The sequence below is a fragment of the Phallusia mammillata genome, chromosome 4 (assembly GCF_965637545.1).
Source record: "Phallusia mammillata chromosome 4, kaPhaMamm4.hap1.1, whole genome shotgun sequence".
In the NCBI taxonomy this organism is placed as follows: Eukaryota; Metazoa; Chordata; class Ascidiacea; order Phlebobranchia; family Ascidiidae; genus Phallusia; species Phallusia mammillata.
In genome coordinates this window covers 27,780,419-27,806,176 of record NC_137255.1, presented here as the reverse complement: position 1 = coordinate 27,806,176, position 25,758 = coordinate 27,780,419, and the positions used below count along the sequence as shown (strand labels likewise).

General features: G+C 36.5%; 1 protein-coding gene across 1 annotated transcript; it reads right to left on the bottom strand.

Moving 5' to 3' along the window:
- Positions 1-1,572: 1,572 nt before the first annotated feature.
- On the bottom strand, positions 1,573-25,551 carry LOC145223092 (epidermal growth factor receptor kinase substrate 8-like). Its single transcript, XM_080089420.1, has 15 exons — positions 25,281-25,551; positions 24,873-25,034; positions 24,393-24,542; positions 22,963-23,158; positions 22,350-22,438; positions 21,470-21,703; positions 16,029-16,249; positions 11,902-12,079; positions 11,011-11,156; positions 10,020-10,192; positions 9,319-9,458; positions 9,157-9,250; positions 7,115-7,270; positions 4,943-5,097; positions 1,573-3,893 (listed from the first exon to the last, which is right to left on the bottom strand). The coding sequence occupies exons 1-15, from the start codon at positions 25,440-25,442 to the stop codon at positions 3,756-3,758; spliced, it is 2,394 nt and encodes a 797-aa protein (XP_079945546.1). The 5' UTR covers positions 25,443-25,551; the 3' UTR covers positions 1,573-3,755.
- Positions 25,552-25,758: the final 207 nt, after the last annotated feature.

Genomic DNA, 25,758 nt, shown 5'->3' with positions numbered 1-25,758 from the left:
GCATGATCAAATTCTGCAGCATATTTTTGCGTTTTGCTGTAAAAATGCGTTTCTTATGGTATTTGGAAGCAGAAACAAAATGTTTGTCTAGTATGTTCTTCTTAGTAACTATCTTAATACAGGCGGCAACTCTTACAACGCCTAATGCCAGCGGAAGAAAGTTTTTGCATGCAGAAGCGACAATGTTACGTGAAAATTTCGTAAAAATAACTGCGCATTGCACAGTAAACTGCTGCTGTTGTTTGGTTGAAGCTAACAGGTATCTGTTAACAAATTTTCTTATTGTTGGTGGTATAACGAGTCCTAGTCCGAGTCAAGTCTTTTCGTAGCTGAGACTCGAGTCAAGTAAAATCTCTTAAATAGGTGATTCAAGGCGGGCTTGAGTCGAGTCACTGACTCCTATATTATTTTTTGGGCACCTTAACCCGCGGCTTATATTCGAGGGAGGTTTATAAACGAGGGGGGCTGACAATCTAGTACAGGGGTGGGGAACCTTTTTGTTTATAAAGGCCACCATACGTTTTTTTACACTCGTTTAGGCCGCATAGACTATTTGCCAGGCCAAGAACAGTGGTGTTCAAACTTTTTGACTTACAGAATGGTCTTTTTGCTATTCCCTCGTAGAATACAATTCCTCACTACATTTCCACTTTCACTACAACATTCAGGATTTATTTAACCTAGAAACTCGCTTGTTTGCAAATGTCGATGATCTAAGCTTGTGACATCACAGATGTGTTTAAGACATTCGATTATGTGCAAACAATTGTTCTATTGCAAGACGAGTAAGATTGTAGAACCTACAGAAATCGTTTTGTGTACCACAACGGGACCATTTGGCTCTAGTTTGAAAGCCCTGCCCTAGAACTAATCAAATAGTAATGTGGAATTATTGTCAAAAAATACGTTTCTGTTTATTTTTCAGCGCCTGGTGCAATTCCTAATATCAACGTCCTAAAATTTATTCTGACGTCGAAGGCCGCACTTACTGCCCTAAAAGGCCGCATGCGGCCTTTAGGCCGCAGGTTCCCCACCCCTGATCTAGTAGGAGCTCCGTCAAAAACTCCTCGAGGCGTCTTGGCAAAGGTACAACATAAAACAATTTATCATAAAAAAAAACTTTTAGACTTTTAAATCTGTATCATTGTTTAATTATTTCCCATAAACGATATTGCATAATTAACTGGCACCATGGACAATCAAGATTAATTACCAAACTTCAGAGTTTATGTCATAAATTTCTAAAATGTGTGTTTGGCATTAAACATAAAAGTTATCTGGTCAAAGTAATGGGGGAAAATTATCTGCTCTCCATCAAGCAGTTCTTCGAACTCGAAACCTCCTTGTTTATGTATAATAATAACACACTTCCAGATATATTTAACAATTTCGTAAATGTTATTACAAACTCGTGCCAGCTCCTTTTTAAAACCGTTCTACCGCACAACACAAAGGCAGCGGTCAAAAAGGTGATCGCTACAGTTCTTCATAATTTAACCAAGTAAATCGGAATTCTGATGCAATAGTTTTCAACCATTGCTTCCCGCAAAAACGCCACCTACTAACACAAGATTCGTTTAAATGCTTTTACTGAAGAAATCAACGAATTATCGGGACTTCACCGGCGGGGAAAGCCCCCCGAACGGTTACTTTCACGTAGCACACAGCGGGTGATCTGGAATGTACAAACAATTGCGAAGCTACTACGTAACACACGCGCACAGCGAAAATATACAGTGGCACTTCCTGGGAAGAAGAAATGTGAGAAAAAGGCGAAACAGGAACGAACCAACGGCGAAAATAAACACAAGTTCTAAAAATTTCAAAGCTGCTGTCATAACACAAAAACCTAAAACCGATTAATTGAACTAAACCAAACTATTTTAAATTAAATCCGAACTACGTCGTAAATTTTAAGTGACGTGAAATTATTATTACGTCACACTTCTACGCTTATGACGTCATAGACAGTACGTCATATCTGACATCACGGTAAATATTTAATAAGAAAAACTTTTTGAAGCAAAATTACTATTGTGATAAAAAAGCTCACGCAATATACAAAAGCGCTTTATGACGAAACAGTACGCCATTTTTGAAGAAGACGACGGAATAACGTTTGAAGATGAAATAAAACGTGCGAGGTCCAAATTAGAAGCTCTATATGTAAGGAAGAATCGCCATAAAGTGCAACTGAAAGAAGATCCATAGAGATCACACGCGACATGTGACGTACCGTGAAAATCTTACTCAAAAAATCGAATTTATACACAAAAAAATTACAGTGGAGCAAATTGTTTAAAATGGACATAAACAGTGGTACCGCTGAGGAGTACGTCAAAATCTGATGTACCGCTGCCAAACATGTCATAGTACTCTTTAAAATTAGTACGTGTTTTTATATAGCACCTTATATCAGTAATTTACAGTGGGGTTGGGCATGTAAGTATTTTTTACACAGTGAAAATTCGTGGTATGTGACACAACAAAACGGTACAAGCTTTACACGTGACCAAATTAACCAATAGGAGAGCAGTACGAACATCAGGTGATTTCAAGAACCGACGGGCAATGACAAGAGGTGATGAAAAACGCAACAATATTGCGACAGTGTAGCAATTAAAGCTGTTTAAAACTGTAAAATATACAACTAAATATGGTGAACTACACTCAAGACACGGTTTTATCATACGTTATCATATAACTTTTGTAAACTCTATTTCAACAGAACCATAAAGACGAATCCGGTTAATCGCATAATCAGTTAAATTTGTTACGATCGTAAATTTCAATGGTTCCCAAGCGAGGAATTTTAAAACTTTCGCAGAGGAATTTACTCATATTTTTACATGTGGATTGTAAATAAAAACCCACTCTAGCTGTATAACAGGTGAAGTTGGTAAAAAAATAATTTTAAAAGATCTTTGGATGGCTTAGCCTCTATTATGTATTAGGGAGGAATTACAATTTTTGAATTGTTAAGAAAAGAATTCGTCTATAAAGGTTGGGAACCACTGCTGTAGTCATTTGTTAGAAACATCGCCCGGTAATTGCATACAAAAAGCTCGGCCACTAGGTCATTTAATTAACCGGATTCGTCTGTAACTGGTGATGTTGGGAATGGAAGTAAGGTGATAATAGGGGTTGCTTTGGGGGCAGAACCGACATTTTTGCACCCAAGTATGATTTTACAATGCCTACATATGATTTCATTTTACCGCATAATGTAACTTTTTGTGTGTTTTTACATAATGGAACCAATACCAATAGTTAATTATAGTTAATCAGAAAAACACATCAATGTAACGAATTTGTGCTGGTTGTTCATGCTTTTAGGGGTTAGCTTTAATATTGAGTTCTACCAACAGACAAATATGTTTAAATCTGTTTGTCATATATGAAGTTAATCATAAGCTAATCACGATCACGCGTGAAAAGCGAAGTTTTCACACGAATTTAACGTGAAAAAAACAAATATGTTTAAAAGATTTTGTCATATATGAAGTTAATCGTAAGCTAATCACGATGACGCGTGAACGACGTGACAAGGTTTTTACTCGATTTTCACGTGAAAAAATACAAATATGTTTAAAGATGTTTTCATATATGAAGTTAATCATGTGATAATCACGATCGCGCGGCAACAGCGTGACGAAGTTTTCACACGATATTTTCACACGAAAACTAAAAAACACGAACTTCAGGAAAGGGAGCAAAAAATCTCTTTCTGTACAGTGACGTCATTGCGACTTACGTCAGATTCCGTTTTCGGTTCCTTCGCGTCGTTTCCGCATAATTTTGGCGAGTTCGGATTCGCCCTCGCTCTCTTTATCCAACATCGACTTTTGTACCAGGATCTGACTGTAGACGCGCGCGGCCTCGTCCTCGCACACCTGTGTGACGTCACAATGAAAAATGTTCTACAACCAGGGCTCAACGACACGAGCCCCAAAATAAGGCCAACGGAAAAGTTAAATTTTCATACGAAAGAAAACAAACGTTTTTAAACACATCTTGCATTTATACGAGCTATGGCATATCACATGTCATATTTTTTGGCAGAAACAATCTGTTCCAATAACTCCTTGTTCAAAGAAAATACTTCGTGCATCCCACGACAGTGTGGGTCTTGGTTTACTTTTACTTGTAGCAGGTATTTGAGTGCCTTTTTACTAAGTCTGTTCCTTGTAAATGTTGAAAATAAGACAAAAGCCAAAAATAAGGACAAATCTTAGAAATAAGGACAGTATGGCAACCCTGTCTAACCCTAGCTTCATGCACTTTTTTTAAATTTGCATTGTCACTAAATCTTATTTTCATCGTTGAACAGTTACATAAAGCAGCAAGGACACCGAAAAAACAAACTGGGTTATGGAGTCAAGTGTTGTGTTATTTCAATGATGCGGTTTATTCTTATAGAGTAAATTTAAATCTTCAAATCTATCCATCTAATAGAAGGAATGTTAATGTCTACGATCAACGAGTCCCTACCTGCTTAAGGAAAGAATAATAAAGAAATGAATGCTTTTGACTTAAATTCGTTGACAAACTTCCAAAAAGTCAGAAGCATTAGCCTCTTTATTGTTACTTTTATTCTTGCAGCAATTCAGATTTTGTCTGTTACACAATTGTTTTGCGTGTATTTTCTTCCAGTGTTTTTAACTGGGGGGTAAATGTAACACGCCTCAGGGCTAAATATAAAGTTGACGGATAAAAACCTGTTGTTTCATACTGTATCCACAATACATGCTAGCGACATAATATTTACAAGGTCGCCTATCTATTATAGACTTTGTTTTAAGGCGTAGCGTTAAGAACAACGAAGTCTAAAAGGTTGTTGACACGATTCTCGTCAAATACCCAGTTTTATTCACAAAATCACTAATACAAAAACGGTTACATTTTGCAACGAGTGAGTATAATATCAAAACCGGGGATTCACCTGTTTCAAGTCGTCTTTGGTGAGCGAGAAAAGTTGCTCCCCGTTAAGAATTCCCAAACTCTCACAAGTGAGAAAACTGAATCCGTGTGAATGTAACCAGTGCTTGACGTCAGAGCTGTCAGATGACATTGTGACACGCAAAGTGGCTGAAGATGCTGAAGAAGTGAAAATAACTTGTTAAATTCATTTTATGTGCTTCTTTAATTCCCTACTACGAAGCTCACATGTGCAGCATACAAGGCAGGCAACGGTGCTTTTGATTCAAATTTTGGCGGTTTAACCACTGAGCCTGTGTAGCTCGGTTGGTAGAGCGGAAGTCCCGGAAAGACTACTGACACCGCAGGCTAGATTTTTCTAGCCTATGCCTTGTCTTATGGGAATGCTTGGGAGACCAGCTGATTCGGTACCACGCCTTTAAAGGCCTGGAGTTCCTTTCACGTGTTTATTTTACAGCAGTGTTTAAATTTTTTTCTGTACGTCCTCTTTTAACAGCATGTTGATTTAAAACATTACTAAGAGTCTAGCTTTCATCCCTTTTGTGTTGCCTTTTTAGACACTGAAGATGCTTTAATAGCGAAATTTATTTGTTTTAAATAAGTAACTGATTGCAACCTAGAAATTTCCAAATTTGAAACATTCCCTAAACAAACAAAAAACACTCAGACCCTTTTGATATTAGCAACTTCGAATTTGATTTAAATTTAAATTAGTCGATAAATTAGTAAACACTAAATTGCTTATTTACTTTATTTCAGAAGCAGTTACTTGGCCATTGTAGGGTAGTTTTCTCTGTTTTTATGCTGTTGTGGCATTGGACAGAATACGTGAGGCATGGCTTTTTAGCCTGTTACTTATACCAACTGGAGTGCTGTTGGATGGCTACACTAGCCAATACGGTCGATCTCTCGTCACCAGCTGTACTGACGAGACCTTATAGGTCAAAGGTGGGCAACCTTTTAGCATGCGCGGGCCAGAAAAGTAATGATATTGTGGGTGCGGGCCGCCATAGGCGCCAAGTATAAAAATGCAAGGTGGCGGACGTAAAATATGACGTCACTAATGCGTGCAACCACAAGTATCAAATTGGGAAATAATAATAATGCGGAACACGAACGTTTATCATGGTTCGGAAACATTTAAAAATGTTTCGTCAAGTTGCTTTATATCACCTGGGATTGTTGCTATATTACGACGCATTTCCATTGTACGTAATAATGGACAACCATCTATGAGTAAACAATTTTGTGTTTGACGTCATAAACAAGGCACTAACTCAAATACGTTGCAGTTTTAAAGCACGTTTTGTTGCTTTTTCGCCAGCACGCTTGTTTAAAAGCAAAATTGTTTCTAATTTTTTTACGTTTTTTCAAAATATTTTGTTGTTTCGTATGATAAATTAACAAACCAAAATATCTACGGTGGCTAACAAAACCAAGGTGGCGGCGCCTATGTGGGCCGCAACGGTTCCAATGCAATAACAAGAGTGTACACAACTCAACTTTAAGTATTTGCTCAATGTGAATGTATACAATTGTCAAATCAACCTTGGACAGGTTTGGTTAGGTTACTAACAATCAGGCCAAACCACATTTACAACACAGTCCAAAGGCTAGCACAGCACACACACAATAATTTTGTCTTTGTACGTAACAATGCATATTCTTAGTATCAGCGTGTAGTTTGAAAATTATTTGGTGTACAAAAGAAACATAGCGCATAAATTCCATTCGGCCGATGAAGAATGAAATACGAATTTTTAATGCGGTCGCGGGCCGGATACATGAAGCATTGGGAATTCGTTCGCGGGCCGCTCAAAAGCTTCACGCGGGCCGCCGTAGGTTGCCCACCCTTGTTATAGGTAGAAACAGTGTGCACTGTCTACAGCTTATCATTTATTGACTCGGCGCGTTTATATTGATACTGTGACACTGAGCTGACTTCACTTTGGTTTCCAAGGAGTTACATGGCCATTTAGATCCAGTTTCCTTTGTGGTTTATATCCAGTTGTGGCATCGAACAGAACTGGTAAGGCATGGCATTTCAGCCTGTTACTCCCAACAAACTACAGTGCCGTTCGATGTTTATACTGGCCAATACCGTCTAGACCTCGTCACCAGCTGCACTAATAGGACTGTATAGGTCGAAACAATGTGCACTATGTCTAAAACGTACGGCTTTTCTTCGGGATAAAGAAATTCCTCTGCTTCTGGGATGAAGCCACCCTTTGTTTCAATTCCTCCTGCAGACTGTCAGAGCTAACTGAGTTGCGTGGCATGCTTTTCTGTTCACGAGGAGTAGTTTTCTTGAGCTGGACACTAGTGATGGGCACTAAACACGAAAAAGAGTGGTTTAAATAGTAATGAGTGGTTTGTTAGCATTAAATTTGTGCCCAGGTGAATTTATATTTTTTTTATTTAATTTGTGTTGAGTTGGATTTACACTTGGATTGAGAATGTGTTTTTAAATAAACACAACTACAGTCGTAGTTTTAAACTAGAAGGGTGGCTTAGCACATATTGCCCTTGCATATACACTATAACCTATTTTAAAACATAAATATATTTCCTATGCTTATTTTGTATTGGGTCCCATATTAGTCACCGTCTCTTATAACCTTAGTCGTTTCTGCAGGCAAAAACTCATTGGTCCCCACACATGCAAAGTTGAAAATAGTGCAATTCAAGAGATAACCATGAGAAAGTCGGGTGTTGTAAGGTAAAACACAGTGATCGGCACTGGGCTTAAATAATAATACTATGTAGAATACAAACTATAAAATTAGATTCACCCAGGATATTGTTTGAACTATTTAACATTTTAAAAAACTGACCCATTTTAGGGGGGTAGTAGGGTAACTAATTGGGTTCGACAAACAAACTAAAAAATATATAAAAACCACAATGACTCAATTAATAGTACTGCAAAATTTCAGCCCAATCCGCTAATGTTTAAAATTTCGACCACTAGAGGTGTTTTGAGCAACAACCGTTAATGTTTCTGACGTCATAGGGCTGTTAACAAGCCCCTAGCTCCCATGGCGCAAAAACAACCACCAAGCAACCCACCAACGAGCAACATACAACTGGTTGCCCTTGTAACACTATTGCGCCAAAGAAATCTTTCGTTTGTGGTGCCCAGTAACATACAAATACGTTTTACACTTTAGGGGCTTGTGGGGTAAATGTTAGGACTATAGGGTTGAACACAACAATCGACACCTATAAATGGCATACTATACAAGAAATCCAAATTTCAGCCAATTCCGACACTGTTTAAAAACTCACCCATTTTAGGGGGCTAGCGGGGTAAATACTGGGGTTATCAACAAAAACAAAGTGGGATGCACATCTACATGAATATATCTACCATCTGTGTAAATTTCAGCCAAATCCATCAAACATTTGATGGAAAAACGAGTAGGACAAATTTCGGGTAAAAACACCCATTTTAGGGGGCGAGCGGGGTAAATACTGGGGTTATCAACAAAAACAAAGTGGGATGCACATCTACATAACTATATCTACCATCTGTGTAAATTACAGCCAAATCCATCAAACATTTGATGGAAAAACGAGTCGGACAAACTTCGGGGGAAAAATACCCATTTTAGGGGGCTAGCGGGGTAAATACTGGGGTTATCAACAAAAACAAAGTAGGATGCACATCTACATAACTATATCTACCATCTGTGAAAATTTCACCCAAATCCATCAAACATTTGATGGAAAAACGAGTCGGACAAACGTTGGGAAGAAAAAAAAGAAGAAAAAAAAAGAAAGAAACAAACAATTTGAGTAAAATCAATATGTGTCTTCAGGGAAGGGGACCCATAATAAAAGCGTTACAAAATCAATTGCCTGATTCGATAGTACACTAAGCAGTCAATAGAATTGTAATCTTTCAAAATGTTGTTCGTGAATTTTAATTTTTTATTTGTTTAAAATTCGTCCAACTCTACGAAGTGCACATGATAAAACAGGTGAAAAACAACTACACAGAAAATAAGACGATTGTAAAACCGATGAAAAAAATTTGTTTATTAGTTTCCAAATGATCTAATCCAGTGGTCGACCGGTGACCGGTCCGCGGTAAAATTTTTATTTCAAAAGCGGTCCGCAGTGCAAAAAAGGTTGCCGACCCCTGATCTAATCGACCTAATGCCTTTGTTTTTAAAATTGATAAAGCACAACTTTAGTATCTAATCACATACTCACCCGGAACGATCTTGAGAGGAACAGAGACGGGGACAGGAGCAACAGGAGGAGGAGCAGGGATAGCGGAGGGAGGAGGAGGCGGAGGAATGGATGACTATTGACGTCATAAAGGTCATTGTTACGCAACATTAAAAAAGTAACATGATGAAGCATGGAACTTACGATAGCACTTCCTGATGAGGAAGAGACTGGACTCTTTGGTGGAGGAGGAATGGAAAATGCAGGGATGCTGGATTGAGGAGATTTGTTTGTGGCTGAGGACAAGAGGAGCAAGACGTGCTCTGGTACGTATCCACTTTCGCCTGTAGATAATGTAAAGATTTAATTAGGCAAAAGCAATGACGTGTGGGCTTTATGACATCACAGACCAAACTGTTGCGGTAATAAATATAAGCACATAGCTCGTGTGATGCCGAAACTGATGGTACAGTATTACAGCATAACTGGAATCAACAGCTTATTTATATGGCACTAAGTTTGTAAAATTTATGACATTATAGGCGAATGACGTGGTAAAAACATACAGTTTGAGATTAATGAAAGATCTGTACTACAAGACGACCCTGAATTCCTGCGTAGCTCAGTCGGTAGAGCGCCAGTCCCGGAAAGACTCCTGTCGTGGGTTCGAATCCCACCGCAGGCTCCCTGTGCCTTGCCTTATGGAAATGCTTGGTGACCCGCTAATTGGGCACAAAGCCTCCAATGGGCATGGCGTACTATAATTGGCATTAGTATGCTGTGATCACTGGACGGCATGTACGCTTCGGGGCTGATCGCAGTATGATTGTATCCATTTTAGCTTTTTGCATTGAAGATTTACTTTGAAGCGCACAGGGTTTTACGGGTTCGATTCACGGCCTTACCTTCCGCATCCTGAACAAACCACGAGCTCTGGCTATCATCCAACACAGTGAGTAGATCGTCCATGTTAACAGACAGTTCCTGGTCGTTACGAGCTTGGTAAGTTTCCATCGCTCGGGACAGTTTGCGAGTTGACGATGTTGCGTTGCTTTGATTAAGCTGTCTTTCCTGGTTCCTGTGAATGATGAGTCATGAAAACAGGAATGTTTGGTCATTGAAATATTTTTAATGCCGATGCTAGAAAACAACTGTTAATGCCAAAATTTTAATTATGAAAATAATTTTAACCCTGAGTTAATCGAAACAAATTTATTGGTGTATCATGAAACACATCACTTATCGTTTAGCTTTAGCCCTAGTGTCAATGAATGATATTGGCTTGGTATTATTAAGCTTTTTTGGGGAAGAGCAAACTTTAGTGAATATAGTTTAACACGTGCAAATTTAGTTTGGTTTACAAATTTTAGACCCTAAAGTAAATAAAAGTTAATCTTCACGATTTCATTCATATACTTTATGGCTATTTTTTCACATTCGTTTTAACGGTTTTGTTGATTTCATAGGTACGCCCTAGGATAAAAAATAAACACTGCTTTTAAGCCTAGGCCAGGGTTACATCAATCTTTAACATATACCAGCTAGTTTTGCATTACCATATTATAACAAAGCTATTTGGCCAGGAAAGCAATTCGCTGTATTGTTTCGACAGGTTTACCACTGAGCCTGTGTAGCTCGGTTGGCAGAGCGCGAATCCCAGAAAGACTCCTGTCGTGGGTTCGAATCCCACCGCAGACTAAATTTTTGTAGCCTACGCCTTGCCATTATGCTTGGTGACCGGCTGATTCGGTATGACGCCTTTTACAGGCCTGGAGTACTGTGATTTTTTGTTGTACTGTATAACTAAGTGTGGCCACATAATTAAAAATGACAAATAAGATACCAGCTTATAAAACCCATTACTAAGTTGTCATTTGATTCAAAACGACAACCCACCTGGCCACGTGACTCTTGACGTGTTGCTTGAACGCCTGCGACGCCTCTTTTCCGTTAGGTGACGCCATACTCGCCTTCCTGGTCAACATTTCACCGTTGTGTGGCGGTGGTGCGACAGGCGGCAACGGGTGCAGAGCGTCCTCCAACTATACAACAGAAAAAATGATAAATCCAATCACCTCACTATCTTACCTAAATTAATTTGCTGAACTCAACCAGTGGTCATGATACTATATGAGAATGCAGAAAGACTAAAACCAAACGCAACGTTATACTTTAAGTTGTGTGTTGCTGTATAGCACAAGAAAACGCAACTCACAAACGTACAAAAACATTTTTCACCCGGCCGAAAAAAATCGTAAGGCGCTCTGTACCAAGTAACAATGCTGCGTTATGTTTATCACTTCCAAATATGGTCAAATGGCCCAAACTTTCGACATGGAAACACAGTAATATTGTTTTCATTGCGTTACGTTTTTGGTAAGCTGACTATTGACAACAGCATGGAAGCAGAAATAGTGCAACACTTAACGGTTTAAACATTGGTTAGCACAGTGGCTATCAAAGTTTTTTTTTAATATCCCCCTCATACAAACCAAAAAAACGCCATTTACCAAAAAAATCATAAATCACCAAAAAAGATACCAGTCACTGCAGTTACATTCCTAGTGGCACATTTTATACTTGTGAAACAAACAAAATTATTTTTTTAAGTTTTTTTATTCACAGCTACCCCCTGCTACAAATTTTCTCCAAGGAGTTAAAAAAAAACCTTTAGTTAGCCAAGTGGCCAAAGTTTAAGAACCACTGGGTTAACAGATACACTAGGGCAGTGAGTAACACAGCATTGGTGACTATCAAATCGTTTTTATTTCAACAACAAATACTGACCCTTCCACCGTTAGCCATCCATTGCTTTTCCGCTTTGTGTACATGATCGGCTTGTCCGGCTATGGCAGCAGCAAGCCCTGACACTTCACCTTCCATGTGCGGAAGAGGCGGAGGTTCCCAACCGGATGTGAATTGCGGAACATACGGAGCGAAGTAGACATCGCGCGGAAAATCGGCTCTGCGGAAATACGGATTCGGTTTTACAAAAAGCGGAACAATTGGTAAAATACACCTAAACTAGTGATTAGCTGAGTTTGTTTATTTAAATGTGTGATAAAGGTTTGATGTAAGGATTTTCGATTGGAAACAAATTAAATTAATAATTTTTTTAAATGGGAAGTTCAAAAAAACATTTTTGGAAATACTATTTTTAAAATATTGGTCATAGTAATGGTTTGTGTCGTTGTTAAATTCCAAGCGTGGTTTCTCGTTGTAGCAAAAATAACACAAAAACAACAATATATACAGAAAACCTCGGTTAAACCGGATTCGATCAATCTGGATCTTCGCCTAATCCACACAAAACTTGAAGTACAAATGATTTGTAATGTGAAAAAATCTAAAGTAATCAACATCAGTTAATCCGGATCTTCGCCTAATCCGTACAATTTTTTGGTCCAAAAGTGTCCGGATTAACCGATGTTTACTGTAATGTTGTTTCTTTGTTATTTTTCCTACAACAAAAAATTCGACACGTTTAATATTGGAGTTAACGATACACCAGTCACGTAAAGGCCAAATGCACACATCTTGCATTTAGTTTCACTTTAACGCTCAACATTCCCTAACCCCCCAAGAAAGACAATATAGAGAAAAGGTCGCAAAGGGCAAAAGCGCGCTGTACAAAACATACATAAGAGAAAAAGGTAGGGAATTTTTATTGGCACGACAGTCGCATAGCTGACCAAACATTTACTTGTCGAATTCCACAGGTTTAGTACAAACTCGTGAGAGGTCCCTACCTTCAGTACACAGCTCATGGCGAACAAACATTACACTATAATTCGTCTATGCGTTAAGAGATGTGGTATGTCGCATGTACGTTCTTTGCACCACGTATAAGGCCCCACTAAGAGATAAAAGGCATTTGATCAAATATTTACTTTAACAAACCTTTGTACGAAGGAAAAAGTAGCTAAAACACTAATTTGTGATGAATCTATAACACAGTTGTTTAGTAAATTAGCACTAATTTTGTGCACTGGACAATATTTTGTTAATAATGCTTATTATAACGCCCAAATACACCAACTGCGTATATATGGGGATTCGAAGGTTTAACAAACATTTGGGTCGTTATTTGTCACAAAATATTCAGCCTAAACTTATCTTGTGGACATCAACTTGAAAGCTAAATTTTGGTGTACCGTACATAACCAGCGTAAAATACACGTGTAACTGCGCTTGATGGGTAATCTGTAAAAATCAGTATTTAATCACATATGAAACACATGTCAATCCGATACAACGAGACGTTTTTTATACACTGTAGTAGTTTTCTGGGCATTGTCTTGGGTTATCATAACTAACTCAGGAGTAAACCGGAGTTGTAAACGGGCGCGAAATTATAGTCTGTATCCGCCCAAACCCGAATCGTTTTTGAGATGCCCGAATTGGCCAAAAGTTTGACTGACAGGCCTGTAATAAAGAAGGCATACACAATGGACAATTATAGACAATGGCTATCCAGCAACAAGCTACTGAGCTAAGTAATTGATATGTTTCAAAACAAATCCGCCACCGAATATGAAGTTACGCCCGAATCAAGTCCATTTGCTAAAACAAAGCCCGAACCCGGCCCGACTTACAGTTCTGGTATTAATTGTGGTCGAAACATTTAGTTGCATATTGAAATTGGCCAATCCACACGTGGAGAGCGACCGTTGGTGACTAGATACGTCAGACCATTAGGGTCGTTATGAAATACAACGTGTTCAGGGCGCTGATTGGAATAGTGACGTACACGCGTTGCCCCGAGGCAGTAAGTTATCTGTAGAGTCAGTTTAAACACTGTGTTACGTAACATACACTTGGGGGGTTTAAACACTGATACGTGTGTTTGAGTAAATACATTAGGGCAGTGGTTCTCAACTCATTTTAGGCCATGGACCACCAGTTCAATAAAACGAATATCGTGGACCAGTCCATTGTTAAGTAAGAATAAAGAAAGCATCCACAACAAGCATATTGGCTTAAAATATATTCCTTCCATAGAAAACGGACTTAAAATGTGTTTACATATTTTTGAAACAACAAAGCCGAAGTACCAGTCAGCAGTCAATTAGCGGTCATGGTAATTGTAACGTATAGGAGTGTTTTTCTGCATTTGACAACTACAATTGACGATTGGCAAAACAAAATACACGCTCTTCCAATTTTGCCCAATCGTCGACGTAGAACTAAAAGGGGCGAGTGTCGTGTTGGACATTTTTTAGCGGATTCAAACATCGTAAAGTAGATTGGAATGAAAACGGTCAATTGTAAATAAAGATAAAGGCGTTTTTGGTCTAATTTTGTGTTAAACTCCTGGACAAAACAAACTGTGCGGCATAAGGCTGAAACGACGGATTTGATACGAAAGAACCTACATTTTTGCATAATATTACACTTAATACGGTCATTTTCGAATGCCATATGTGGCTGCAGAACAAAAATTATTTCCTTAAAAAAAAAAAAAATAGTGGTCCAAGTTAGAGATATGTATATTACAAGCAAAGTTACGTTAACAAATTTCAGCTTCAAGACACAATTTCGCTTTTGCTATAGTTCTTTTAAACAAACCACCCACCAAAATTTAATGTTGCTAACATAAGTACAACCAACTGCTTATGTTAGCAACATTAAATTTTACATGTCATACCGCCGACTATAGTTGTTTAAATGCAAAGAAACCAAAACCGAAATTCGAGTCAACAATGTGAAAGCATGAAAGCAATAAATCTCCCAACAAACTGGAGGGCCGTTAGATGGTTACAGTAGCCAATACAGGCTATGCTTTGTAACCAGCTGCACTGATGATACCTTATAGATCTAAACAGTGTATGCAGCTAACAAGCCAACAATGGGTTTACTAGGAACCAAAGTTCGAATAAAATAGCATGAAACTTATTCATTTTTTACCAAACTTTCACAACTGTATCTAAATTCCTACCAAGGCAACGCTTGGTTTTAAAACTCTTTTTTAAATTAACCTCATTTGAACAACAATGTTTACATATTTACAATCCCCCGCGCCGAGGAGGATATTTTTGCACCTAGAAAACCACACACTTGACTTATGGACTGGAATTACCCCAGATGTGTTTTTATGGACAATATATCATTATGACATCACAGTGAAAGGCAACAGTTGTACCGCAATTTACGGGTTTTCCAAGGAATAGATGAAGACAAATGAAAGCGCAAAGATTGTGGTTATTATTTCAAATATTGAGCTCGAAGGCTTAGTATAAAGCAAACTGAAAATGGGTTTCCATTTATTTTAGTTAATGTTTGCCATAAACTGTACTTGAAGAGCTTTTCCTGGCCTAATGTATGCAGTGATTGTTATTAGTGTTTAAATCTACAAACTACAAATTCATATAAATCAGCGTTTTTCAACAACCTGTGTGTAAGGTGAACCCCAGGGTGAACCACAACAGTCACAGGGGTGCACAGATGCAAAAGGGTGCATTGGGGTTCACCGCAAAATTGAGTAAATATTTTGCTGTGTGAGTAAATGATAACATACCTACCACTAAAATAAAACAGTCTTGTTCTCGTGAAAAATATCAACTCGCATTTGTGTTTTTCTAGTTTAACATTTTCATTCCACCAGGTTTTAAATGTTTAAAAGTGATTTTGCCAACAGCATGGCTAAAACCATGGAGTACAGAAAAATACTTCTGTTAAAATGAAATAAAAAACAAACTCCTATTGCTTATGTACTTAGGCCAGTTACTCGGCGTAAGCTTTCGATGTAATATTTGAAAAAAACTGATGTTTTTTTCCTTCATCTTTCCTACTGGGTTCTGAATTTTTGTTGCAAACCAAACTTACGCATCACACTTCTGGGCAACAATTCTATTATGCCCCTGCTTTGAAGAAACAACTATATTTTCGGTTTGTTGCATCATCTTTTTACTCACTTGCATTTGTTCCAGTAATCACCCAAGTCCTGCCAGAGAGCATTCTCCATAGAAGTTGTACAGTTCAAAAGGAAGTCAATCGCTTCTCTGTTGAGTAAAGGACACTGGACCGATCGAGGGAGGTCCTTTCCTGATGCGCTGACGATCATTCCCAGCGGTTGAAAGAGAAAATGTACGAGCTCCACAGCGTTCGGGTTTTGAATGTGTGTTTTCAATTTTGCCTGAAGAAAGGAAACAATGTGGTAATGAACAAATACCACCAAAAACATTGAGATAAGTTTATTTCGCGTAGTGTAAGAACACATAGCGACATAATAGCACTAACATAATCACCAAGCTCAAAATAGCTGTGCCTCGCTAAAATGTTTTGGAGCACAAAAGAGTGGAGGGCACAATTGGTGGATCATGATTGAACATTTTGCAGCTACACCGTATTATATTACAGGAGCTCACCAGAGAGTGGTTTAGCAAACTGTGAGTATAACACGACTGGTAAAAACAGTGCAAGTGGCAATTGAATATGTTTTGTAAAAATTAGCATGGAAAGTTATAGAGGTGGACAGGGTCACATAAAATCAGACTATGAGTTTAGAATTTAACATATATCAAACTTTTTGTTACTGTGTGACTAAAGTTATGGCCCATATAACAAATTAATTCCACAAAAACCTACCCTTAAAACCGCTCAAAAAATTTGGCATTTAGCTTTAAAGTAACAGTTAGTAGTGCAGTCATAAGGCATAGAAAGACTTGTTTTTCCAAAATCAAAATCCACACCCAGTAAACAAGATTCAAAATCATGTGTACATACAAGTACATGTTACACAAAACAAGAGCTATTATGTAAATTAAAATGTACAAACATGTTAGCAGACTGCTGTGTTTTATGCCTCCTAAATCAAGCCCCAGAATTAAAACATCCAAGCACCAAGCTTGTATGCACACAATTATAAGACATTTTATTTTCTGGTAAACAACAGAACACCAGACAAAATGGTAGAGCCAAGTACTGGTAACAAAAAATAAACTAGAATTTTAGAAAATCTTGAACTAACTTAAGTCTGGTTCATGGTTTATTGCAGTGGTTCTCAAGCAGGGGCCACGAGCTGTGTTCTTGGGGGCCACAGGTGTATATTCACCAGAAACACCAACAAAAATCCATTTTCTTTTTTTAATGCGCATAATTAAGCTTGTGTTGCAAATACCTTTATTCCTAATTTAATCGACTATTTCACATAATATTTGCCTATATTGAGGTTTTTTAGATTTGCCTATTTGAGGTTCATGATAACGGATTCTTGTTTACTCTTTTCGACCTGCTTAAAGCCGAAATTAGTACCGAATTCCAACACGGGTGGCCATTTTCTTTTTTAAGGGGGTCACAGGAGTTACATGGTTACTTGAAGAGGGCCACAAACAAAAGCACATTTGGGTGCTTCAGCTGTTTTTGTTTTTAGAAAAGTTGCAACTTGATAAATCTAGACACAAGAGTCACTGTTATTAAAAGGTAGAAACACATGTTTTCTCGCCTTATTCACGGCATGATGAAAGCATACAATGTTGTTTGAAGTAATAATGTGTATCTGTTGGTTGCGTTTGTTTACCTTTTGGCAGATAATTTTTTTTATCCCAAAGCTTGTGTATCCGACACCCTCATAACAATTTCTACTTGCTAAAATTGACAGCCAAAGCTTGTCAAACTTATTCTGATTAACAACCTCTAGTCTACTTGATGTGGGGATTGAAGGGGTTATAAGCACACTTCATATCCAATATTGTGGCATTAAAGCAAACATGGAGTATAAGGAGTTGCCCAAACTGTTGTCAACAACACCACAATAATAGTCGCACTTCAACACATTTTTAACATCTTTTATCTTTTATAAGGGCAAGCCCTTTGGGGACATAGTTTGTAATATATAAGTCATTGGAAATGTAAATCCTTTGAGAAGCTACATAGCTAGGTCAAAAATAAAAAATTACAAATGTATTTCCAAAATGATAATAAAATAAAGTAGGCTTGTATATACCTACCACAGTAATAATTGAAAAGTTTAAAGCACACATATTTGACAAAATAGGGGTACAAACCAGCATAAGACAAAAAGATAGAAAAAAAACTAACACCAATATGTGTCCCCTTTACTAACGACAATAAGTGAAAGAGGATACATAGATATGCTTAGAAGCAAGTAGGACCCCAATAAATGTATTTTTCCACCTAAATATACAGTATTTGTTTTGATTTTACAACAAAGAAAATAAAACACAACTGCAAAGTTGTAAAACACAACAATTAGTTCCATACATACAAGTTCTTTGTAAACAGGTGCTAAAGAGAACTTTGCAGCCATAAACCTAAACATACATGCATTGAAATCCCCCAATACAAGTATAGGATTACTGTTCAAATACTGCTTGATTAGTCGTCGGATAGCTTTATTTGTCCAACAACAAAGTCACGTAACCCCTATTTGTTTCTGTCAACTTATTCCGAAGGACAAAACAACCAGCAGATTAATCTTTCGGACAAAGATTTACTGTTTTGAGTATTGTTTTTATCTTTTGTGACAATAAACTTACAAAACCTCAAGTAGACTAATGCCTAAAAAAAATTTTTTAAAGTATTTGTATGTTAGGATTGACTGTTTTAGCTATTTACATCACTGGTGATGGTATGACTTAATCATTTAAGAAAAAAAATGCTTGAAATTTTTTACCTCAGTCACTGCCAATATACATATGCATATATTCCATACTATTTTTTTCATGTAACACAATCTTTAAAACACTACATCACAATTTCTTTGTCCAACAAACAAAGTAAATTAAGCATTTAGTTGTTTTTGTTGAGCCCCACCCTCTTTACACAAATAAATAAGACAAACGTATAACAAAGTTATAACAAACAAATTAAAGAAAAAGATAAAATACTGCTTAAAGTTGTGGCATAATTTAAAGTAAACATGAAGTAAGTATTTTTAGTTGCAAAGATTCATGCTGGGTGGAAACTCCAGTTTCTGTTTTTTCAGCAAATATTTGAGAGAACACAAAGGCGTTGGTATGTCACGACATACTGTGCATTAAGCGTGCAAAGACCATTAAAATGTTAAATATTAACTTGGTTCATTGGTTGACAAAGCATTACTTAAATAAATCTACATTTGCAACACTATACACTGATCTGCTCATAAGATTAATGGGGAAAACAACAGTCAAAAAAGATGTAAAACGTGACATGCTTTTCATCTAAATTTTGCTCATGCCATTAACATTTAGACTTTAGATAATGGAAGAAGAAATCTGATTTAGAAAAGTTATAGTTTCATTAAAATGGAGCTGCTTGTCCAAAATTTTTAGGATATACATGTATTTTTTGAACCAATAAAGCTGGCTTTGGTGATTATGATATAAAAATTGATTTTGATGAAACAAAAAATGTTTATTTTTCAGTCATGATTTCTATATAGCACCAATGGACCATTAAAAAAATGATATTGTTAAACACAATTTGATTCAATGACATCACTGTCACTGTTATCAAAAAATATTATAATTTAGACTTCACTCACAAACTCAGAGCAGCACTCACAAACTCAAAACAAACATACAACACAAAATAAAGAAAGAACAAAACAATGGACCAATCTCAACAAAAGATAATGTCATAAGCTTCTTGCAAAGTAATTTAACTTTTCACACAAAAGTATTAAGAAGATTAATGATACAAGGCAAGCAAACATTTATCCACCATCTTTACCAGTGATTTTAACATTTTTTAAGACTGTATTTGATCGGCAATTAAGTTGTAAAAGTGTCAATGGCATTTGTAATAGAGGTTTGATTAAAATAAATTGCACCATAAACTTTGTCTTGCATAAAACTGCCTGACAAAGTTTGTATAAGACAAGGACAAAAATAAACTTGAGAACATTCTTTCAAGAGCAGTAATGACATTTTTTGTGTATTTACAATTTTAAATGAATGTTATATTAAGCTTGTTTTAAGGACATTTTTGAATTAGTCACAAAAAGTCTGAGCTTGTATGTATACATAGGTAAGATTGTAATGCAAATGTAACAAACAATCTGTTAACCACAAACCTAATTGTTTAATACAAGCTTTGTTGATTTGTGTTTCATTATGCCATTTTTTTAGTCAGTCAAACTTGAAAAATGACAATGGTGCTGTTTAAAGTTGGTTTAATGAAATGAATCCTTGCTATAAATACTAATTTTGCAACCAAGTGATGAACAAAGCAATGAATTGTAAATAGATCCAGAAATGAAGATAATTTATCATAAGAATGATTGGTTGATTATGTTTATACCGATCTCAATGATTAAGGCTTTCTCAACACACACCAAACATCTTTGTGATTCAGGCCTGGTTAACAAAACCATTGTCATTGACACTAAAATAACAATGAGCTTAACAAGAGGGTGTAAAAATTCCTTTCTTCCAATACTAAAAACCTGATGATAGTCATGGGTTAGCAAACAAGCAATAGACCAGTTGAAATTAGCAGCGTTCTGACCACACCTGGTTGTGTCATTCAGCAAATATTGATCAATTGACAACGACACACCCGATCATATATAAGCTGATAGTCCAAATCGAGAGACAATTAAACTGATACAAAACGACCACGACACTACACTGCTCATAATTGATAGCATAATGACCAACTGCCCATAGAAAACCAGCCAAAATTTACTAATTTGGCATCTATATTAAAACTGCTATGTTGTTCATTTTTATAAATACTGGAAATGCACATAAATTCCAGTCTGTATTTACTTCTACTGGGTTATATAATAGGTCCATCAAATGATAGCCTGTTTTAGTTTCTCTACAAATGTCATATTGGCCATAAACATATGTTTATGGATTTATTTAAAAAATTTATACAGGAAAAAGTGACAGAGTGTGTATCTTAAGATTTTGTTGTTAGAATTACCATGATTTATTGTGTTTTTTTACACAGAACAATTAAAACAAGACATAAAAGTATAAATAGTTTACAACAGGGGCCTGTAACCTAGTATGTGTCAAAATCAGGCTTTTGGTATAATTCAAACTATAACATTCATTGTTTTTGGTTTGTTAAACCACTATTACACACACAAAATGTTGGCACAGGATTCCATACCTACTTTGATAAAACAAGTATATTGGCAAGCAGTGTTCAAAATGTTGTTGTTTCTTGGTTTACAGAATTAGCGTTATTTAAATCAGTGGTTCTCAGTTCTATAAATTTTCAAGTGATCGTATTAAATCCTGAATTAGCAGCAATAAACGAAATAGATTGATGAAATTCCTGCAATGCTAAATATTATAAAAGACTTATCAAAACATTCATGCGAATTGACACCAATCCACACAAAATACATTAAAAAGCCGTAATTTAAATTTTAAAACATTTCAGAAAAACAACTTACCAGCAAATTGAAACAGAACTTGAACTTTTGGTAACAATCGACAAACATTTCAGGGGGTGGAAGTCTTGCTCTCAGTTCGAGCATTCCTATCCCAGGTTCTCGCTGTTGTTTCTTCTTACTCGATCGTTTCGAGCCTTTTGTTTTTCGTCCTTCCAGTTCTTTGGCAGCTTCAGCTGATTTTTGCATTTTCGCAACAAAGATTTCTATGTCGTCCAACGCATGATTAAGCATTTGCTACAAAAACAGAAAGTTATAAAATCATCTAGTGTGTCTGATGCAGGCTTATTTACTGGTGATGGTTCGAGCAATAGAAAAAACGTGTCATATTTAACATTGTGCACCAGAATATTTACACAAAAATGGTTGTTAGGTTAATGGTTGTTTTTTAGCATAACAATTACAAAAAAATGGTTGTAGGGGGTTAACTACCAAAAATGGTTATTTTCGGTAAATTATTTCAGCTAAGTTTAGTTGGTGTATTGCTGAAAATAACAGTGTTGTCAAATGAAAATCAGTAAATCAAAATGTCACCCCACTACCAAAGCTAAAAATAAAAACAAACAGACAATTGACACAACCAAAACCGACATATTTTTATTGCCTTTGTTGGGCTACAGTCAAATAAATTAAATTATCCATTTCTTGTTTTTTATATTGTTTCTGTTGCTCCGAAACAGAGTTAACTTACCTACTAAGACTAAAACACACATAGGGCTGCAACCAAAAACTGTTCAGTTAGTGTTCAACACTTAAATTTGTGGGTGCTTTCTGCAGCAACTGAACAAACTGCAATACATCCATGCACTTGAGTTGTTTAAACAGGTTTAAACTATTTAACCATCACATGTTGTGTTGAGTAATTAAACAGAACAAAACTCACAACATCACGCTGAACTTTAAACATTAACATTTCTGGGGAGTTTTCCTGAAATCCATTTGTTGATCGAGGCGAAGCGGGTATTGGGTCAGCTAAAAAATATGAAAAAAAAGATTTCTGTTGTTGATTAACTAAGAAATATATGTTGTAGGATAATAATTGAGTTCAAAAATATAATATATTCGATTATTTTCTGTTAATACCTTGATAAAAGATAACGTTTTTTGAAACCTTTGAAACTGCAATCCCAGCAAAAATACACATTCTTTGCAAAATCTTTACTATTATTTGATTGCATTACTTACTGGTGAATGTTAAAATGTCAAATTTGAAGGTATTTTAAGCACAAAAACTGATTAAGTGATTTAAACTTTTCTCATGAAAATTTTGTGTTTTTTGTAATTTCATGACAGCAAAATTCTTGTCTTCAAAAAAAATTGTAAAGCATAAATGTTTGGCCAAAATTACAGTGAAGACCGATTGTTTAAACCCTATCTACAACACAAATAGCCTTTGTATATGCTATGCATCATATAAGTCAAGCGTAAAATAGATCACAAATGTAACTTTAAACCACTCAAGCACAACAAGTGGTCTCTTGACGTTCGCAACATACTTTGAGCTTCGATTTGTGTCGTCCATGCAGCAACCTTCTCCTTGACGTTAATCTGTCGGTTAGGGGGGTCAGTTCCAGGAGCAGTTGAACGAACCGACTGGCGCTGCTTTCTTAGTGTTTCTGGACGACTTTTCTTTCCTTTTTTGCTTTTAATGTCTTGCCATGCAGAGCTGATATCCATACATACTTGGTCGGCCTACAAAGAAAAACAAATTGTCTTGTTTGTAACAATACTAGAAATAATTTTAATGAGGTCAGACATTTAACATGAAGAAATAGTTAAAAAATTATTAACTTTACTTAAAAAACAAACTCGGAAAAATTCCAAAATATGATGAATTAATATGATATGAATATATTTAAGTAAAAAGTGCCTTACATTTAATAATAAAAGCTACAAATTACACAGTATATATATAATTGGTTTATAAAATTAAAATATTATTAATAAACTAAACATTTTTTGCACAACAGAAATGTACTCTAAAAAAAAGTACACAGGTTCATTTTTTTGTCACAAGATTTAGGAACGGACCTTGGTTGAGGTTTAGTTAAAGCAGCTTGAACTTAAAGTTCCAGTTTAATGATTCCCAAGTGGTTCCCTATCAACTTATAAGCACACTTGAAATCCCTAATGAATCAGCGAAGACAGGAAGTTTTAACAGAGAAAATAAGCTCGACAAATAATCTCCAATGGCCGCAATCGAATTTTTCTTTCTTTAAGCACAAGAAAAATGCTGTAAAGTGTAGGTTTAGGTACTTGTTGGGGCTTAAGAGGTATAGAAGCCCTTGAAAGATCTGTAACAATGGCACAAGGCCCAGGAATAGACACCACAGCTTGGTACTGCGAGTATGGAACGAATGTTTTGATTGTACAGGAAAATCAAACCCTGGTTTTACTTTTAAAACAGGCAAAAGCAAAGTTAACATATTATTTGTAGTATAAACACACACAAACTCATCTGCAATATGTCAAAAGTTAAAAATTACCTGGTAATTTTCTGAGTGCTTTACAATGCACTAACAAATGACATATAGATTTCATTTTTATAAAGCGGGCTTTTAATGTGCTAGCAGTGTCAAAAGTTGTGTTTAAAAATGCAACCGTATGCTTTCAAACCAGTGGTTCCCAACCTTTCGTGGACCATGGCCCCCTTAAAGTAACTTTTTGGCAAATGACTTTTAGTGGTGAAAATGACTTTTAGTGGATGTTTCTTGTGAATCTATGCACGTGGCCCCCCGAAACACAGCTCGTATGCCCCCCTGGGGGGCCATGGGCCCTGGTTGGGAACCACTGTTTCAAACCATCATTTCGGCATATCAGTTAAGCATAAAGACACATGCGCCTGCAATACTATGCCAAGATGTACATTAGGGTTTTATACCAATTATGTACAAACTTTACAAAGGTTTCTGTTCAGGTAACTTACTGGGAAATTGATGCATTGAAACAAATGTATATCAGGTGATTTTTGATCTGGTTCTTTCAACACGAGAGCACAGATGCTGTTGTACACACAAGAATCCAACACTGGTTGAACATGTTGCAAGGTTGAAAGAGCAAAGTGTTCCAACTCATCCTACATGAAAAGTTTGAGGTGAGATTGATAAATACACAAATTTTGCTTTACATGGATTATATAAAAAGCCATAAACTTGTTGTACATTTACAACAACAAAAAAGCACTGGTTATATAGTTAAGTCAGAATGAAGAGTCTGATCATTCATTCAAAATTACTCCCAGCAAACTAAAAAGCCATAAGGTGGCAACACTAACTTATAGAGTCGATCTCTTGTCACCAGCTGCACTGTCTGCAGCTTATCAGTTTGTTTTAAAAAGTATATGTATATATTAAAGTCAGGAACGCTAGGATCTAAATTTAGCAAAAGAAGATCTAAAACTACTTACGTGTGTTGTCATATCAAGAAGTTTTACACATTTTTCATCAACATACAGATACACTTCCTGCGTCCAAATTTTTCCTTTTGCCTCCAAGAGTTTGAGTTTGCGAATACTGTCGTCAATGGTCAGCATGGCACCCTTTCTTTCCATTGGAAATGTTGCAAGATGCTAGAAAAGGAATCATAATGTAAAATATCAAACAGAAGTAAAATAGCCCAAGGTGTAGGTCAAATACTTTTTTGAAACTAATTTATACCTAGATAATGGATGGCAAAAATATATCATAACCCATAACACTGCTGAGATAAACACTATCAAAAACTTTTTATAGCCTGATAACATGCAAGTTAGCCAAACCTCATCATAAATATTTTGGTAACATGACTTTACCAATTAAAATTATTCAAGCCTTACCTCAACCCTATACTCTGACACTTCACTTATGGCTGCTGCACTCTTGGCATAGTTTTTCCTTTGCTCGTAAATTGCCTTAGCAGAGGGTTGCGCTCCCCCAGAATCAACACTTTTCGTGAGAAAATCTGGGGCTGGATCCGAACCAGACAGTGGGGGCTTCATTCTCAAAGCTAACTGAAGGCACTTTGGAATGTAAGTTTGTTAAGTTACAAAAATAAACGTTTGTGGAATGAACAACCTTCACAGTAGCACCTGCAAACAAATACATATGAATCAGCTTTTTTACTATGTTTCAATCTCTAATGAGTTTTACTTGTGTACAATACAATGTTACTTCTACACACACCAGTTTGCAGAATATAGCAGGAGCATGCATAAGTTGTTTTTAATGAAAAAAATTACATGTCAATTTTTTACTGAACACAGAAATTCAGTATAGCATACTGCCTAGTCCGGTTTATCACTTGCATCTGTACCC

Excerpts from the sequence above, each read along its gene's own strand:
- LOC145223092 (XM_080089420.1), bottom strand. The coding sequence starts at position 25,442 with ATGAAGCCCCCACTGTCTGGTTCGGATCCAGCCCCAGATTTTCTCACG. Across the intron at positions 25,035-25,280 it reads TGTCAGAGTATAGGGTTGAG|CATCTTGCAACATTTCCAAT; the intron begins GTAAGGCTTGAA and ends TTCCTTTTCTAG. Across the intron at positions 5,098-7,114 it reads CTTTATCCCGAAGAAAAGCC|CATCTTCAGCCACTTTGCGT; the intron begins GTACGTTTTAGA and ends TCACTTCTTCAG.